The following is a 20,477-nucleotide window of genomic DNA, read 5'->3' on the forward strand; positions in this document are numbered from 1 at the left end:
GATGCTCCTCCAATCTGCTGATCCTATCGGAAACATGCTCTCTGGAAAATATCAAATGCAGAGCCTTGGTTATTACAGGAACACATCGACAGAAATAATCCCCTCCGGTCATATATGCTCAATATTTCATCATTATTTGATTTGACTTCAATTGGTGGAACATGCTAGAAAAGCAGTATGGAATCTAATTGAGTCTCTTTATCTACAGGGGGCATGATTTTAAAGAGGTGGTCTTGATAATGTCACTATATGTTTATTGACATGCACAGCATGACGGCACCTTCAAAACACTTCACAAGAGGGTTAGCAAGTAATTACTGAAATCTTCACAGCCCAAACATTGGCTGAAGAAAACTATTTAAGGAGTAGCAAATACAATTAAAAAAGAAACCACAAACAAATATGCTAAATGAAAACCAGCAGATGGTTATATACAGTATTTACTGCTGCATGTGCAGAGAGACCATGTCAAAGAGCACGCAAGCGCATTAAAGCATCTGGTAAATGACTCTCATGCAGTGTTTCTGCTTTACTTGTGTCAGCATTACACAATATTGTGCAAAGGAATGATGAGATAATAAAGAAGAAAATGCTTTCAGGTGATCTTACAGGATTTAGCAGTTGTTAGGAACTGCGTAGGTTTGTCGCCATCTGGTGGTCATGGTGAAAACGACATCAGTGTAAAACCTCTGTTTTTCTGTAAAATCGATGTCCTTCAACATGTGCAGATGCTGTCCTTCATTCACTTTTTACAACAGTTATTAACAGTAACTTGGAACTAAATAAATGACTTTACGATTAAAGAAATTGTTCACCCAAAAATGAAAATGTGCTCCTCTTTGTACCAATGGAGTGAATGGGTGCCGTCAGAATGAGAGTCCAAATACCTGATCATTGATGGACTGGAGTCATGTGGATTACTTGTAGATTATTGTGATTTTTTTAAGCAGCTGTTTGGGGTCTCATTCTGACGGCACCCATTCACTGCAGAGAATAAGTTACGTAATGTTAAATTTGTAACACATCTGTGACTAAAATTGTAGCAAATTTTCTTTTTTTTTCTTTTTTTTTTTTGCATAAACTATTCCTTGAATTGTTTAAATCTCTGGCATGGAAATATACATATCACTGCTCTGGTTATTGTGACAGAAAAAGTATTTTTTTTAAATTCAGATTTTCAGTCAAATGTTTGACATAACTTGCAGATGAAAGACACTGATTTAACTCAGAATGACATAAATCCATTTTATTATGAAAAAGAAAAAGCATATCTTGTATAATAGTATACAGTGTAACAGACCATCTCCCACAAGAAAAGTCCTTTTGTGTATGCCACCAATAAATCAACCTTTGGACGAGATTTACAAAAAAAATTACATCAAATAAAACAAAACCGCTGGAAAACAGTGGCACCGCTGGTTCCAAATATGGATCCTAATTTTCTATAGATTTTTTCATAAAGTATAAATCCCACATTAATTATGAGTTTTATTACAATCATTGACTCAATATAATGGAGAGCACAGGAAATGCTTTAGGCCTGCAAGTGCAATAATCATTATCCAGTTTAAGAGGGTATTTTGAGTTATGCTAACATGAAATTATCAGATAATAAAGACTAAGTCACTAAACTAGTTAAATGACATCCGATTACAGCTGAGAACCATTTGTCTGCAGAGTCCTGAAACAGTGCTGCTCATAATGAGACTGGATACGTTTAAATGACACTCACCATTCAAACAACAAATCCACATTATATATTTTTTGCATTCCGTGAGTTAAAAACTAAATGAACCTTTGCCTAAAAAGCATCTAAAGAAAAGCTGAGACTGTGAGAGAAGACCTGCTAGTGCTACTGAAATGTATGTGTCGAAGATACTTAAAGTTGGGTTTTTTGCAACTCTTCTAAAAAATGTTCACAATGGTTGTATCAGAGTTATGACTCCCCAAATAATCACCTTTAGAGTCATTTCTCCATGATGAGGTAGAATCCAAACATTTCTATGAAGACACTTTGAAAATTAGTATGGGAATGTAAACAAAACAAAACAAAATGTTTGGAAAAAGATCGACATCTTTAAATCATTGAAAAACTCTTCTGATATGCATTCACAATCACAAAATGTTTACCATTAATGCAGTACTGTTCTGTACAACTGTTCTTGATTGGTAGACAGAAACTCAAGAGTTATCCGATAAAAGTGTGCTTAAAGATTTGCAAACATTTCTAATGACTGCAATGTAGAAACTATCACAGCTGGTACAGAGAAAGGCCAGCAAATAGGCTCAGTGGTTTTAATACCAATCATCAAAACTGTTTCTGATGAACCAGCACAGAAAGACCACTGCAATGCAAAATGCACATCATAACATTTTTTTTTTTTGCCAATGCATGCACAAGGAATGTCTTATTCACTACAAGAACAAAGATTTGCCATGTTTTACAGTCAGACAAACATTCATTTTATTCACAAGTTTGTGCATTGCACTTTTGAAGGGTAAGTTATATATGACATAACATTAGTAAGAGATGATCTTTACATTCATGATATGCAGGAGGCTCCCTCAAAAGGGAATGTTAGAGTTCTTTGTAAAAAAAAAAAAAAAAAACATGGAGAAAAGAGAAAAGGCCATTGCATGATAAAAAAAAAAAAAAAAAAAAAAAGAAACTATATTTTAGTGATCTCACAAAAACATGTCCTGGTTACAGTTAAACGCCAGAATATATGTTATTTTGCATAAAGAAAATGATTTTTTTTTTTTTTTGCATTGGGGAAATATTTTCAGCACATTTCCATCCTAAATTCTCATCGCCTCTAGAGTTATTTTTGAAATTATTTAATTATTGAAATTATAATTATTGATTCATTCATTTCTTGTTACTTTAATACACCATGTTTCAGTATTACAGTAACACAGAGCAGACTATATTTTTCCATTATGTCTTTTATGTAGGATAATGAAATGCAACCTGGACACGTTCTTGATAGCTTTCCCTAAATCTCATCAATTTTGGTGCACAAAAAGGGGGCTAAATATCATCTTTAGCATGTAATCTTGAATCGGCATAAAAGATTTGCCTCTTATATACACAATATAGTGAAATCTCCCAAAAAGACCACAGAAGAGAAACCTCACATTTTACTAAGCGCTCTGATAACACAGGTTATATAGACCTTTGAAACAAGAGCAAAGCTTTTTAGACAGATGAATCAGATCAGTCTGGCTGACATGACACTCCGCTGCTAAAACCATCAGAGCACGTTCTACACACGCAGTCGGCAGTACATCATTTATCTTACTTTGCACATTATCAACGTTAAGGTCATGACTCCTTCTCAACACAAGGGGATTAACACAGCTAGGTGAAAACACACTGGTATGGTATTCATAATGAGATGGACACACATCCACACACGTGTGTGCATGTGTTAAAAGAGGTCTGCATTGCCGTGCATTATTTAAATAGATGATTGCATGCATATGGCACGAGCAAGAGAGACTGAACAGTAAAAAAAGCCTTCCTAATGGTCCATATGCTGTGTAACTGTCACTGGCTTCTGCTACCATCTCTATAGGGCTCAATAAGGCATGTGTTCATACGCTCGGCTAATTCAATCTGTCCGCTTCATGTGCACTCACGTCAGATTCATTTGCAAAGCATTCTGGGTGATCAGAAGTGTGTTTCCCAGAGGGAATGTATACCTCATGATTTCTATTAAAAGTTCAGTTGGTTAGTACAGCGATGTATATTTTCTATGAGTTAAAGCAGCATCATATTCATAATAATACATTATTAGTGTCACTATAGCATAGCACTATCAAGCAGAGTAGCGAAAACAACGATTCAGAAGCAAGTCTGGGAAAGCAGTTAATTCGATTTATACTCAGAGCCAACCAAAATAAAAAAAAACAGAGAATGAATCAAACATAGCTATACAGACAAATAACAGCACATTTCTCCACCCCCCGACAGTAGTGGTAGAACTCCCAAAAATAAATGCATTACGTGTAATTATCAAGTACGTCATTCTGATTGGCTACCCTGTGCAACAGAGAGCCAATCAGAGGTAAGAGTCTAACTGTCCATCCGCTCGAATGACTGACAGACAGAATGTTGTGTAAAAAGCTGAACCCACACAAGTGTATAGTGAAATGCACCGCTGTAAGGCTTTGTTTAGTTCACGGCTCCTCTGTTTAAAGTCCCAGTGGTTGATTTGTGTGTTTCTCTAAAGTAAAGTCATCCACAGGTTAATGAAAACACCCTCCACTTGACATTATTCGCCAGCAAGGAGGAGTGTCTGGTGAACGTTTTAATAAGGGCAAACGAAAATAGCGTTCAATCAAGAGACAGCTGCGAGATCACAGATAGCTTGATCTCAATGTGACATCTCACGTTAAGCTCCTTCTGGATAGTCTCCATATAAGAGCTTGTTTTCAGATAAGGAACCACAAAAAAAAAAAAAAAAAACATAGATGGACAGGTCCGTAGGGGGAAAAGGGCGGAATTTCCCAGATCAATGGTGTGTAAACAGTGCTGATTTGCAATTTGCTCTCTGCCACAATCAGAGGACACCGTCACCTGTCGCCCTCTGCAAAGTGTCACCAGTTAGCTTTGACCGCTCTGATGTCGCTCACCAGGTTCTGAGCCAGACATATCCCAAAAATCTGAAACATATTTTAAAAGTAGGCATCATAGAGGTATCAAAAATATACAATATACATTCAAAGTACTCTCACATTTAGTTAAACAACAGCTGAAATATCCATAAAACCTACAGTTGTATTTTACTAAAATACTAATACACATATATATATATATATATATATATATATATATATATATATATATATATATAAAATATATATATATATATATATATATATATATATATATATATATATATATATAAAATAAATTGACACACACAAATGTATAATAATGATAATAATAATAATAATAATAATAATAATAATAAAGAAAATTTATTATTAAATATAAAAAGGACATTTCAGATTTTTCTTGCACTTCCTCAAATGCAAGCCTTTGCGATCTCATTCACTCTCTGACAAATAATGACACAATATTAAATTATCACGTATTTCTAAGTATACATTGTAGTATATTTGTTGTACAGAATAAGAAATAAAATCTGCATAAATTAAATGTGCTATATGAATAAAAACAAAAAAGGCTTTATTGTACAGTTTTTTTTTTTTTTTTCATTACAGTAATAATAATATTGAGGAGAAATGTACTGCTATGAAAATACCACAATGCAAATTTACATTTGATATTTTTTCTTTTGATCTTGGGGTTAATTATGAGCTGGGTTTTTTAAGATTCACCTAGCCAGGCCGTCCATTGTGCGGGAATTTAAAGCTGAATTTGAAGGTGTAACCAGAAGGTGGCAGCATAACATTCATTCATGTGAGACCATTTTAACACTCTGGCCTCAGTCAAGCAAATCTGTTCAGTCTTTACTACATCTTCAAAAGATGTGTGCATGCTTTAAACAACTCTCATTAGCATTGTCCTTACCTGTAATAACGCAATCCCCACAAAAACCCCAGCAACAACGATCAGATTGTCCTGAAGCCACTTTTCAAACTGCCCCACGCAGCCTTTCGTATAAATGTACTTCTGCTGATCCAACTCCTATTAAAAAGATTATTCAACATAGAACAGTACATAAAGGAAAATGTCAGATCTAAACAAGAAACCGAATTTTCATTCAAATGCACCATATCAGTGTTTGCTCCTCCGAGTTGACCTTTAATCTTTACTCAAGTCCAGGATAAACAGTTAGGCCTTCACCTGTTTGGACCTGCACATTAACCTGTTTGAAAACAAATATCCTCTCTGGAAAACTGGAAGAACTCACTCCCACGCTAGTAGACGAAATGTCACACAGCTCACCACATATAACCTAACACAGGGAAGATCCAGTTTGTATTACACCGCCATACAGGAATGTCTTAACTACTGTCTATCGGATTCTAGGAAGGAAGGGAGATGAAAAGGTGTAATTTGGAGCTGTCATGTGATATTTGAAGGTGAAGAAAGAGAAAGCCACACAATTCAGCTTTTGTGAACCATACAAAACGTGTTCTTCCAAAGAATCTTTGTCCCCCCCAGGGAAGACCACACAAAAGACTTAACGTATCGTCAAACCGGTAGGAAGTCAGAGAAAGCCTGTGAAAAGCTGTATGACGGTTAACGGCTTGAACTCATTCATCGCAGATCTTTGTTAACTTCTTCTTCTTTTTCTTGTTCTCTTCAAAGCCTTCCTCCAGATGGTGAACAAAGAAATACAGAATATAGAAAAGTAGGATTCTTTGAGCGAACATTTGTTTATTGTATTTTCAATACTAACTGCTCATAACAACAAATCAATAAAAACCACTATAAAAGCAGAGTCAATCTCTCCGAAGGTGGATTGTGGGAGAACGAGTATCCATGGATACAGAATAAGTACTCTGTGCCATGGAGAGAGCGTGGTGAACCGTGGGTGCAGTTCTCAGTCACTCCACCCATTCTGAGAGGCACTGGGCTGGCATAAGCCACTGCCTTCCCAATTACAGAGCTCCACTATTTCCCGTGGCTAAAACTAGAAGCTAATTATCACTTTTAAAGGCTTAAACTGTTATTAAGGAGGCGAACAAGAGGAACTCAAATGCTCCAGAATCTCTTACGTGCTTAACCATTTTGTGCTTCTTCACAGTGTGGTCCGACACAACACTATAAAGGTTTTTTTTTCTTTCTTTCTTTCTTTCTTTCTTTCTTTGTATCATTTTTAATATACTATGCGCAATTGTAACATTCCTAACTTGTAATAACACACTCACCCCTTGAAGCCGCACATCATAGCCACACTGTGTATTCAGAACATCCTCCTAGAGAGAGAACAAAAGAACATGTCCAATTCATTTTAAAACATTTCTATATACTGTAAAATAAAATAAAAAGATTATCAAATTTTTATGTTTAATTCATCATGTTTTCAATGTGCCATTTCTTTGTAACTGTTTTTTTTTTTTTTAACAGAATAAAACAGAATCTGAAGTACAGAATATAGATATAATTAGGATAAAATTAAAATCCATTAGGAGAGAGCAGATTAGTATGGTTGTATAAAAAATATATTTCAACAGAAAATTAGAAAATTATTGTGATTTTAAATAAAACCTTTTTTTTCTTTTTTTTATACAGGTGCATCTCGATAAATTAGAATGTCATGGAAAAGTTCATTTCAGTAATTAAACTCAAATTGTGAAACTTGTGTATTAAATAAATACATTGGAAACAGACTGAAGTAGTTTAAGTCTTTGGTTCATTTAATTGTGATGATTTTGGCTCACATTTAACAAAAACACCAATTCAATCTCAACAAATTAGAATTCTTCATAAGACAAAAATAATAATTTTTAGTGAATTTTTGGCCTTCTGGAAAGTATGTACATTTACTGTACATGTACTCAATACTTTTGCTTTAATTACTGCGTCAATTCGGCGTGGCATGAAGGTGATCAGTGTGTGGCACTGCTGAGGTGGTCTGGAAGCCCAGGTTTCCTTTGACAGCGGCCTTCAGCTCATCTGCATTTTTTGGTCTCTTGTCTCTCATTTTCCTCTTGACAATACGTCATAGTTTCTCTCTGGGGTTCAGGTCTGGTGAGTTTGCTGGCCAGTCAAGCACACCAACACCATGGTCATTTAACCAACTTATGGTGCTTTTGATGTGGGCAGGTGCCAAATCCTGCTGGAAAATGAAATCAGCACCTTCAAAAAGCTGCTCAGCAGAAAGAAGCATGAAGTGCTCCAAGATTTCTTGGTAAATGGATGCAGTGACTTTGGTTTTCAAAGAACACAGTGGACCAACACCAGCAGATGACATTACTCCCCAAATCATTGCAGACTGTGGAAACTTAACACTGGACTTCAAGCAACTTGGGCTATGAGCTTCTCCACCCTTCCTCCAGACTCTAGGACCTTGGTTTCCAAATTAAATACAAAACGTGCTCTCATCTGAACAGAGGACTTTGGACCACTGGGCAACATTCCAGTTCTTCTTCTCCTTAGCCCAGGTAAAACACCTCTGTTGTTGTCTGTGGTTCAGGAGTGACTTAAAGGGGGGTGAAATGCTATTTCATGCATACAGAGTTTTTTTACAATGTTAAAGAGTTGGATTCCCATGCTAAACATGGACAAAGTTTCAAAAATTAAGTTGTACGTTTGAAGGAGTATTTCTGTTCCAAAAATACTCCTTCCGGTTTGTCACAAGTTTCGGAAAGTTTTTTTTTGAGTATGGCTCTGTGTGACATTAGATGGAGCGGAATTTCCTTATATGGGTCCTGAGGGCACTTCTCCCGGAAGAGCGCGCGCTCCCGTATAGCAGAGCACTGAGAGCACAACAGACTTCACTGATCAGAGCGAGAGCGTCGCGAAATGTCACAAAAGGAGTGTGTTTTTGGTTGCCAGGGCAAGACAACCCTGCACAGATTACCAAAGAAAACAGCATTAAGGGACCAGTGGATGGAGTTTAATTTTACAGAGCATCAACGGAGTTGTGCAAGTGTTTGTTCCCCTGCATTTCGAAGATGCTTGTTTTACAAACAAGGCCCAATTTGACGCCGGATCTGCACATCGTTTATTTCTTAAGGATAATGCAGTCCCAACGAAAAAGGGTCACGATCATGTGTTGGAACCGCTTGCGGTGAGTAAAACTGCTTCAAATATCTCTGTGTTGTTAACTTAGCTATCGGCGCGTAAGCACATCAAGTAAACAATATGTGATGTTGTCATCAAACTGCACTTTCCACATGTACAGAAAAAAAAAAAAAAAAAAAAAAGACGACAAAGTGGAACTTAAGTGGAAGCAAATATATACAGTTTCAGTACATACCACATAGAGACGTTGTTGCTGATGCTGCTCTTGTTAAATTTCAGCCTCTGGATCTGATTCTGGATCATAAATATACGCTGAATCTGACTGTTAGCCATGGTTTGTTTTGGTTGTTTTTTTTCCTCACGGTGTCACAGCTTCCAGACGCTCTCAACGCAAAAGCCTACTGGCACTCGTCATTCTTTAGCTCCGCCCACACGTCACGCCTCCAGCTGGTCGTGTTTTTCCGGGAAAAATCGGTACAGACTATCTTTCTCTTATGAATATAATAAAACTAAAGACTTTTTGGAGTTATGAAGGATGCAGTACTACTCTATAGGTACTCAAGATTAACAGGATATTGAGTGAAAACGAGCATTTCACCCCCCCTTTAAGAGGAATACTGTAGCCAAATTCCTTGAAACGTCTGTATGCCTTGACCCCAGCCTCAGTCCATTCCTTGTGAAGTTTACTCAAATTCTTATGTCGATTTTGTTTGACAATCCTCATAAGGCTGTGGTTCTCTTGGTTGGTTGTGCATCTTTTTCTTCCACTCATCTTTCTGTTAACATGCTTGGATACAGCACTCTGTGAACAGAAGGCTTCTTTGGCAATGAATGTTTGCAGCTTACCCTCCCTGTGAAAGGTGTCAATGATTGTCTTCCACATGATTGTTTAGCCTAGTGAACCAAACTGAGAGACAATTTTGAAGGCTCTGGAAACCTTTGCAGGTATATTGAGTTGATTAGCTGATGTCATCATATTCTAATTGGTTGAGATAGTAAATTGGTGGGTTTTTGTCAAATGTGAGCCAAAATCATCACAATTAAAAGAACCAAAGACTTAAACTTCTTCAATATGTGTGCATTAAATGTATTTAATAAATGTATACATAAGTTTCACAATTTGAGTTAAATTACTGAAATAAATGAACTTTTCCATGACTTTCTAATTTACTGAGATGCACCTGTAGAATAGAATGTTAGGGGCAGAATAGATTTTCTTTTAAATGGAACAATATACTGGAATGGGATATAATTATCATTTTAAAATATAATTTTAGAAGAACTGAATGCAATAGAATAGAATAGAATAGAATATAAAATAAACAGAGGGTTTAATCATGTAAACTTTATAACAGATAAACAACAGTATTATTATAACGCTAATTACAGCACCACTAGATGGATAGATTTATGTTTTCATATATATATATATATATATATATATATATATATATATATATATATATATATATATATATATATATATAAAAATACTGGAAAAATTAGTTGACTCATGACACTAGTTACCTTAGCAACAGTATCCCTAGATACATACAAAAAAATGCACATCACAAATGTGTTGTACCATTTGAGCTACAATCCTTAGCTACATCCTGTTATTCCCATATAACAGACCAGCAAATAACACTAAACCTTTTTGAATGAGATCTATGAACAAACTTTAAAAGCTCAAAGCATGCAGCACAGATTGTGAGGAATGACAACGTTAACATTGTGAAACAGGAGCAGTGAACAGATGACATGATTGTTTCTGGCACTCACAGCAGGGTCTTTAACGCAACAGGAGAAGGGAACGCCACACCTTTCCCGGCTGGGGTTGGAGTCGGTACAGTTGAAATAGATATTCAGGTTCCAGTCATTCGGCCCATGAGCACCACAACACGACCACTGAAGTGATATATAACATCAGAGGTGACATTACTATCACTATCATCATCATCTTTACATCATCACATAGCTGTAATTTACAGTAATGTTTTTCATATAAAGAAAGCTTAATGACTAAGCAGATGTCTCATATTTTCAAGAGCACACTTATATATCAATCCCAAAATGCACCCACAGCACAGCAGAAAATGATCAGGGACGAGAGGTGCTGACTCACATATTCTTGAGCAAAGTCAATGAGGTTCTGGAGGTCAATGTCATCCCGATAAGCTTTAACATTGTTGTTGATGAAGAAGTTCAGCTGGTCTTTGATCCAGTCTTTAAACACAAAGGCTAAAATGCCAGCTGTGAGCTCTAGGAAAAAGATGAGGCCCAAAAACACTGAAAACTAGAAGAGAGAAAAGATAGTGGAGTCAGAATTTTGTATGGGACATAATTCTTCAATAAAAATCAATCATTCTAATACAAATGTCTCCAGGAGGCTTTGCAATTCTTTTTGGGTGTATTCTCATGTAATATTAGCCAGTTTATTTCATTAACACATTCATTTCAGGGAACAAATAAACCCTGAAATAAGTGAAGAGAGGAAAACAGGTTGCAAAAAAATGAGAGGCAGGGCTTGAAGGCCGTATGCAAGGCTGGAACTCACAAATTTGAGCAGGAATGTGTTCTCCCGGAGCGCACCGATGCATCCGGCAAATCCAAGGATGAACATCACCCCTCCTACGACAATGAAGAGCCAGACCGGGTCGAAGCCGCCCAGATCTGTGATGGAGGAAATGTTTGACAGCACTCCCTGTGGGCCAGACACATCAGACAGAACTGTTGTAAGTTCACATCCTGACCTTAAAATCCTCCACCACCTGCTAGGCCACCACAACTGACGCTGTTTGGGCAACGGTTTGCAGTGATTCATGCCTTCCACGTTTGGATTTCCACATCAGGGTGGAATCTCAGTTCAACCCCAGAACCAACAGCAGGGTTTTGACCATGCTGACAGCGAATATAAACAAGCTTTCCTTTTTTGTGTGTGTGTGTTCTAGCCTGGTTTGTTATGATGGTGTCAGAAAAGGCGGCTCTGAAATCTGCCTAAACAGGATTCCCACCAATCAAATTCAACAGCCTTAGTTCGATCCTTAATGCTTTATTTCGGTGATTAACGTTTTGCTAATTCAAACTGAACCACTTTATTAATTATTTACATCATGTTACCGGGATGTTCCTTAATCGGCTGACATTAATACAAAGTGCCTACACGTGTCTTTTAGCAGAACAATCAACGACTGAAATGGAGCAATTTCCAGGTTATTAATCAGCCAATTGACTTCATTCATTAAGTCGACTCACATTAGTGTGAAGAAATTACATTCACCTTCCACGCCTGAATACGTAACAGCAAGGGTGACCTTTTCCGAGAGGGACGACAAATAGTCACAATAAATACAAAGCCTTATTGAGCTGTGCAGCACTGTTACACTAACTGAGACATTAAACCGCCATGGAAATAAATAAAAGATGCCCCCATATGCTCTCAAATGTCATGGTTTAAGGGTATTAAAAGGGAGACTACAGACATCAAAAGAGAAAAAAGCAACATGGGGGATTCACAGAAGAGCTTTCAGCAATAAGAGCACCTTCACAAAATAAAATATGAAGTCAAACAGGAGAAGTTAATGCTAAATATTAATTTGGGCACCTTAGTTTATAGAATGAATGAGACAACAGGGTATCTGTAGGTAGTTTGTGCTGTTAAAGTGTGCTGTTGTCTGCTGTTTACGTCTATGATTATGTTGCTCAGGCAACCGCATGGATAATAATATTAGGAATCTGAGGCATGTCACCGATCCTCTGTATTTGTGTTTCCAACTTGCCTTTTCTGCCCAGGCCCAAAGTCCAATACCCAGGAATGCAGCTCCCAGCAACTGCAACACACAACAGAACTGATCACATTTACAGCACTTATACAATTCATTCCTGCTCCATAATGGCAGGAGGTTACTGCTGTGTGCAGACAGCACTGCTCTCTTTATCTGAGGGCAATCTGAAAAGAAAAAAAGAAAAAATATAACATTCTTGGCGGAGATTCAATCAAAGATCCGGAAAGCAGAGATATCCCAGCATGCACTGCCATATTTGGCATAAGGTCCCCTGAGAGGGAGCCAAGACTTGTTTTTACCTGAATGAGTGAAATCACTTGGATGCTACCACTTACAGGAAACGGTTTTGTTTTTATGGTACAATAACGTGACTGTTTTGGCTTGTGTATCCAACACAATCCAAGTCAAATCAATCTCTAAATGTACTATCACACTTTAAAGAGATATATATTTAAAAAAAAATTAAAATAAAAAATCCCAAAGGACCAAAATTGTAAAGTCATTAGGAGTTTGAGATGTATTGTCTTATGTATCATTATTTACTGATGTGTGAGCTGACACTATCAACATATTGTAAAAAATAAAAAAAGGCAGGGCAGAACCGCTGACCGTCTTTGAGCAACACAGGATTTCATTATTCAATGAATGAGTGGACAATTTAATAACACACTCATTAAGATCGTAATACGTTTACATTGTGAATGAATTTGATCACCACTGTATGAATTTAAAAAGGCCTAAACTACTCAAGATAGCAGAACAAACCCCTTTTTAAATCAGCAAAATATAATTTTATTATCATTGCTGACATTGCTCATTATTTAGTCCCACTCCTGACTGCTCTCACTAAAAAGAAGTTAAAAATGTCTTCCCGCTCCTTTCCCCAACTTTTACACTTTGTTGTAAAGTCCCACAGGCATGAAAACCTCTACCTAAATCATATAGTAACTCATATACCATGTGTTTGCATACACTGCCAAAACACATCACACCAGATTTCACGGCGATATCATTGATCATTCCAGTCAAACCCACCATGGTCCGTGCCGATGATTTTTGAGCATACTGAAATCTGAAACCTACAGAATAGAGGACGACTCTCAGTGAATAACAACACAAGCTCCACAAAGCTATTGTACAGCTTCAGAAAACTTGGAATGTGATTCACATATTTCATTTGGTCCACTTTGAGAAAAAAAGTCATACGCCACTCTTATGAGACAGAAACAGAAGAAAAGGTACGGGAAATTACTAGAGAGAGTGTGTGTGAGAGAGAGAAAGCGATAGAAAGAGGGGAATGGGATGAGAATTTGAACCAGAGCAGCACATTAAGCACGTGAACCAACCACTAAGCCAAGGCACCAACTAGAATCCAATTTTCCTTGGACTAAACCGTGCAAGAAAAGATGTTTCTCAGTGAATCTGATTTACTGCCTGACCTTCTCATTCTAATGTGTTCTCAAAACTGGAGATTCCCTGTCAAACTCCGGCTGGGCTCTCAGCAGTGCATGTTTGACTGCAGGTTAGAGCAATTCCAGCGTGAGGAGAAACGTGACAGCGGGATGCTGAGAGTCAGAGGTCGAGTATCAGCAGCCGCAAATCCCATAATCCCATTTCCCGTGGTCTCGGCTAATCCAATGGTGGCTAGGACAGAGCTGAGGGCCACTGCACACACTCTCTCTGTCCATACATATCACTGACTCCCACTCGTCCCTATCATGAAGACATCGGCCTATCTCCTCCACTCCTCTCGGCCCTGAGCCAGTGATGTGTCGCCCACGTGGACATCGGGATTAGACCCGTTCAAGCATCACAGAGCACTTAAACAGCTTATTTAGTTATTCCGGCCAAACAGAGGATGGCTGCTATCTCACACGTCGGATGATTAGACTTGCACAGTATCTCTGTATCATCACTAACAGCAGTCAAATAAACCCTTGGCTTAAACTCTCAGCACTGTGACAGTGAACAGAACCACTTTTTCCACCAGCTGTTACTTCCATAAGAACGGCTTTTTTTTTCTTTTTTTTTTTGCTCTCCTTGAGCCATCTTCTGACATCTTTATCTTTATTTGATTAAAAAACTGCTGCTTATACATTTGGAAAGTCTGACTCAGTACATATTATTTCGGGATTTATTGCTAAGGCAAGCATCGACATTATATTAGGCATTATATATATATATATATATATATATATATATATATATATATATATATATATTAACGTATGCACAGTACCCAGGGGTTGTTATTGTTGTTCTCAAAAACTACTTATAGTCATTGCTGAAATAAAAATAAATAAAAAATATATATTTACTTTCAAAAATCAGATTATAACTAATGAAAGAAATAAAGGAAATAAATTAGGTTAAGTTAAAGTACTAAAATTACTAAAACTGAAAGGGAAATACTTAAAATCTAAATAAAAATATAAAATATTCATTAAAAATGACAAAAGCACATATTAAAATGTAATGTAAATTATTCCATCATATGTTTTGCTGGATATTTCTTTTAACAACTGTCACATTTCTATCATTTTATCATGCCTGTGTGTACTATAACTTTTTTAAACTATCTGACTTTTATTTGATATGATTTTCACATGGTGGGTGATTAAACAAACTCACAATCATGTTGTTCCAAACCTGTATAACCTTCTTGCATCACAGTTGAACACAGAAAATATTTAGATAAACTGTTTTTGCCCTGGGCAAAAGTCAACGGGGTCCAAAACAACTTTCACTGTAAGGGCAATGAACATAGATAAAGTCAGTTTGTATGCATGAGGGTGAGCAAATAATGACACAATTCTTATTTTTTGGTGCACTATGCCTTTTAGCATGCATCTAGAACCTGCAGAGAAACACATAAAAAAATACTCAGAAAAACTGTGCAACTGCATGGCAACATGCTGGCAATCACCCAGAGCAACATTTTTAGCAATGGCAAACACCATTCAGATTTTCTTATGAAAGCTGCAGAAATCTAGTGTTGTCCTCGTATGTTTTGTTTTAAGTTTAACACTTATAATGGCAGCCTGTTTTTGGTTCTAAATTGTTAGGAAATATATTCCTCTGGCCTAGATTATGGAAATGTTTAGTTCATCATTTCCAAAAGGATGGAACGTGACTTTTAGACCTCATCAAGGGGACGAATCTCACTTGCCGTGCGCTTTAGTCCATTTTAAAAACAACAGAAGCTATAAAACGATGAACAATAGCAGTTTGTTATTACCGCATCATTTCTGAATGTCAGCAGTGGCTCAATATCAGCACGTTAGAGTCATTTTTAATAATTGATGGAACAGCCAGAGTGACTCTGGCTTGATTCATTTGTGTTTTAGTGAGAATGAGTCAATGTGTGTGAGTGAGAGTTGGGCCTGCTGGGAAATGGCATGGAAATAAACTCCCTCGCAGAGCAACAGAGGAAGAAGGGGGAACGGACATGTGGTTCCCATCTGCCGTATGAACCTGGAGGATATGAAAAGGAAAAACACACAAAACGAGCACAAGCAAGGACACAAACACACACAATAAATACAAATGTGCATTGCTTTGTACACAATGCACAAGCCACGCACATTAAGTGTGCAAACAAGCACAGCAGTCAATGCTTTTGTCGCATCAGGGGCAGTGTGTGTGAAAATAGCCGCACGGCCCCATCAGCTCCATAGCGAGAGGCTGAATGGGGTTCACTGAGACACACACTCGGGCCCCTCGGACACTGTGGGAACAGCACGTCCCTTCTAACGCACGCCATTTGTTCACCCCTAAACGTCTTCATTTGAATACAAGACAAGGGGGCTACGAGGCTCCCAAATGGAAAGGAGGACGAGACTTTGGAGAGGGGGAATTAAAGGCTGCTGGGGTGGAAAGGGGGGAGGTCTGACTGTGGGAACGTTAAGATGTCCCTTCAAAAGCCTCCTGGGTAGATATCAGACTGTGATTACAGAGCGAGGCGTCTGTAATTACAGGCCATCAACTCGGCCCGGTCTGAGGCTGGCAAAGTGAGTGCTCTGTAGGGATCAGGTAGGTTTCTGTCCAATCAGACTGTCTCCACTTTAAAGCAATCAGACAGGCATTAGACAGTATGGACGCACAGGGGTCAAACAGTCTGCTAAGACTAAAAGAGTCGAGAGGCAATAAAAGGCTTTCAGAAATGATGAGGGGACAATAAGATGACAAGAAGAAGTATGGCGATCAGATGCTTAATTGTTAATGCTACTGCTCATAATTAGGGTGAGGGATTGGAACGTACCCATAACACAAGTATGTAACTTATCCCGAACGGTTGAAGCTATGGACATGAACGATTATTCAATAATTCTCAGTGAATCCAATATCCAATAATTATTCTGGAGAAGTCTACTATCGCTTTTCTAAATTGTACGATGTACAATTTTCTCCTGGCAAAGAATAAAAAAGGTAAAAACTGATTAGGTTTACCGTATTTTTCGGACTATAAGTCGCACCTGAGTATAAGTCGCATCAGTCCAAAAATACGTTATGATGAGGAAAAAAAACATATATACGTCACACTGGACTATAAGTCGCATTTATTTAGAACCAAGAACCAAGAGCAAACGTTACCGTCTGCAGCCGTGAGAGGGCGCTCTATGCTGCTCAGTGTAGGCTACAGGAGCAGTGAGCAGCATAGAGCGCCCTCTCGAGGCTGGAGACGGTAATGTTTTCTCTTGGTTCATGTCAAATTAATTTTGATAAGTCGCACCTGCCTTTAAGTCGAAGGACCAGCCAAACTATGAACAAAGTGTGACTTATAGTCCGGAAAATACGGTACAATGAATGAGGGAATTCAGCCATATTTGCAGTGGACAGTAAGCAGCAGATTAGCAACCACCCAGAACACCTTCGCAACCACATAACCATTTCAGCTGTATTTCAACTAATTAAAACTATCTGTAAAAGTTTTCATTTTTGTTTTATCATTTTAACCATTTTCGTCCAAACAATGAAAGTTGTACATACATATACAGCTTCTTAAAATATCTTTTCTGAAAACATCTTCAGTGGTGCTCCACAGAAGAAAGGAAGTCATGTACGAAAGTGAGTTAATGTCAACGGAACTTTCATTTTCAAGTGAATGTTAAGAATCAGATCTGACTTTGGGAGAATTGCTCCTGAAAAGATCAAGTCAAGTGTTTAATTTAGCAACAAGAGGGTTGATTTCGGCTTCCAGGAGTATATACTGACATTCTGGCCATGATTTGGTGAAAACACAGGCGTCTAGGTTCCAACAAAACACAACAGGCTCTCTATAACGTGAGAACAATGGCAGTGTGGGAGGACTAGCTGCTACAGAGGACAGCGGATCATTATGCAAGGTTAACATTTCAGACGGGATGGCATTAAAGCATGAGGGGGCACCAATTACCCCCACACCCACCAGAGGGGTCTTCACTACCCCATTCAATACTAACCAATGAAGGCTGGAATTTATGACATCAAGAAGCTTAACAGAATCAGTCTCCAGGCGATGTGATGTGTTCACCCCAGAAGTGACTCATGGAAGCTTCCCGCTCCAAGACTACCCTTTTATCTCACGATTTATCACTCTCATGCAAGAAAACAATTGAGCAACATGATTGATTCTTCATGATGATCTAATGGAGAAATGTCCGTATTTTAATAAAAATTAAGAGTCACTTATGAGAGATACTACACTGAGAAAATAAGTTGTGTTTTTTCATAATTTACTCACTCTGCAGTTGTTCTGAACCATTACAATTGAACTGGATATTATATACTGGCTGTAAAGCCTCGAATAGTGCCATTGAAAGCACAACTAAGTCACCCAAACGGCTCATTTGCTATTTTCCAAGTTTTCATAAGCCAATGAACAGCTATATCGCACAAGATATAGTTCACTTTAATAATGCCTTTACAGAGTTTTGGTATATTGACAGCTTTTGATCACTATGAACTCTCAATATATGGAAAACATATATGTGAAGATTAGTCAAAACAATTTAATATAATAATTTATAAATATAATTTATATGAAATATTTAGATATATATTAAATATACTTAATAAAATTAATTTAATATATATTTTAGGTGAACTAAATATTTAATAAAGCAAAATATTCTTAACACTTGGATAAAAATAACAATGTTTTCATGAAATAAGTTTGGCTGGAACAGATAAAGCAATACAAATAAAATCAACCACCTAATTTTCTTTTATCTGATTTGAATATCAGATAAAGAATAAGAGCAGATAGCAGATGAAAGCACAAGCACTGACATTTTAGGATTTAGCATTACAATCAACATCACGATAAGTGAACTGCTCAAGAACTGATACAATCAGCTTTCCTCAGAATCAATACAAAAATATGGAAAAACTGTTTGTGTAAAAGAGAAACATGGAAATGGGGCAAAAACTGAACAATTTCCAACCCAGAGATGGAAAAACTGAATGGTGTGAGGTCATCTCTGTTAAACCTGTGAATTGACCCAAGCTGCCCCGACTAATGAGACCTGGATAATCCTATTTCCCCTCCCCTTCCCTCACCTCACCTCTCAATGGGATGTATTCTTCAGATCTGGAAAGGTACTGAGAAACCAGGATTACTATAATCCATTCCCATGGGAAAACAGGTGATTTATTTTATTTTATTTTATTCATAATTTTTATGATCACTGGATCATGTACCATTCAAATAAAAAAATATACATTACTGGTACGATATATTTCATATAAACACAGTAATGTTACATGCTGTGAAATGAAAGAGGCAAATGTCAATCCTGCTGAACTTGTTTTGCAATCCTGATTTGTTTAGATGATGAAAACACACAATGAAAAGATTATGGAGGCAATTATTTTGAGTTTGAGAAGCATAATTAAGAGCAAATGAACTGCAGATCCACAAAACTTACCCAAAATATGATGTTGAATCCGAATAAGAAGTATTTAACACAGCAGCTGACCTCTGCTCCTTTAAAATGATGCTGTTTTCTGCTCATTTTGTCCTGGCCAGCTAACGCTGTTGTGTTGGTTCAACGATCAGCTGCGAAAAACTAAACGGGTCGGTAAAAAAAAAACGATTCAAAACCGATTCATGCATCTATAGTTCAGCCGAAGAGGCTGCGAACCAGGAACACATCGCAGACCACAACAATGCACCATCAAACAAACGCTGAATCTATTCATCAGTTTTTCAAAATATAAACAACGCATGAGGAGTTAAATGGGTGGGGAAATTATTGTTCCGGGTCCCCCCTGATAAACCCCGAACGCTTTGGATTGGTGTCATGAGATGTGTTTGATAATTTAACCTTGTTGTGAATGTCCCGAGGAAAACAATCCACGGCAATCTAACAATCCAGTGAGAACAGAGAAGCGCGACACTGAACTCAGAGACGAGATCACTGACAACTGAACAAGCTGTCATAATAAAAGTCCTGTCAGTATCCATTCATAGATAATTTATTGAAGATTATTTTTATGACGGATTTATTTTCGATCTTTTCAGTTCATCTTGAGTAAACAGTAAACAGTAAAAAGTGTTTTTACCGAAAACCAACTCATAATGAATGTAAACAGTGTTGTTTTTATACCTATAAATTTAAATAATCAAATTTAATTTAACTACTATTCCCCACTTCCCACTCCACCCAAGCTTTTCCCGCCCTGTAAAACTATATTTTGCATAAATTAATTCTAATTCGTGTATTTTTATTTTTTATTCTTACTTTTTCCCTTTACTTTTGATTAACCCTTGGTTTCATACATTTCTTTATTTACTTTACCGTCTTTATAATCCGTTACACTGCTACACAAGTTTATACTTTGGCAATGTAAATGTTGACAAACATGCCATTACATCATGTAAAATAATTACAGACTGCTCAGTGTTTACTTTATTTTGCCACTTCCGGTTGTTGTTGCTATTTATCGTCGCTTATTGCTGTCATTGGAGCAGCGTCTATGCAGCGTCGGTGGTCTCTCTGGAGAATGTGAAGCATGTTACACTGTTAACACGAGTAAATGTT

The 20,477-nt window shown here is 37.3% G+C and overlaps 1 protein-coding gene across 2 annotated transcripts; it reads right to left on the bottom strand.

Annotated features, from left to right (window-relative positions):
- Positions 1-1,231: 1,231 nt before the first annotated feature.
- On the bottom strand, positions 1,232-19,835 carry LOC127971783 (tetraspanin-17). Of its 2 annotated transcripts, none has more exons than XM_052575009.1 (8): positions 19,362-19,835; positions 12,444-12,498; positions 11,226-11,368; positions 10,794-10,964; positions 10,451-10,576; positions 6,850-6,897; positions 5,543-5,659; positions 1,232-4,668 (listed from the first exon to the last, which is right to left on the bottom strand). In XM_052575009.1, exons 1-8 carry the CDS (start codon positions 19,446-19,448, stop codon positions 4,603-4,605), a joined length of 813 nt encoding a protein of 270 aa, XP_052430969.1. In that variant the 5' UTR covers positions 19,449-19,835; the 3' UTR covers positions 1,232-4,602. The 2 variants fall into 2 exon arrangements, with proteins under 2 accessions (XP_052430969.1, XP_052430968.1); XM_052575008.1 differs by having other exon boundaries at positions 11,226-11,372; positions 12,448-12,498; positions 19,362-19,834.
- Between the last annotated feature and the right edge of the window lie 642 nt (positions 19,836-20,477).

The sequence above is a fragment of the Carassius gibelio genome, chromosome B14, assembly GCF_023724105.1.
Source record: "Carassius gibelio isolate Cgi1373 ecotype wild population from Czech Republic chromosome B14, carGib1.2-hapl.c, whole genome shotgun sequence".
Taxonomy (NCBI): Eukaryota; Metazoa; Chordata; class Actinopteri; order Cypriniformes; family Cyprinidae; genus Carassius; species Carassius gibelio.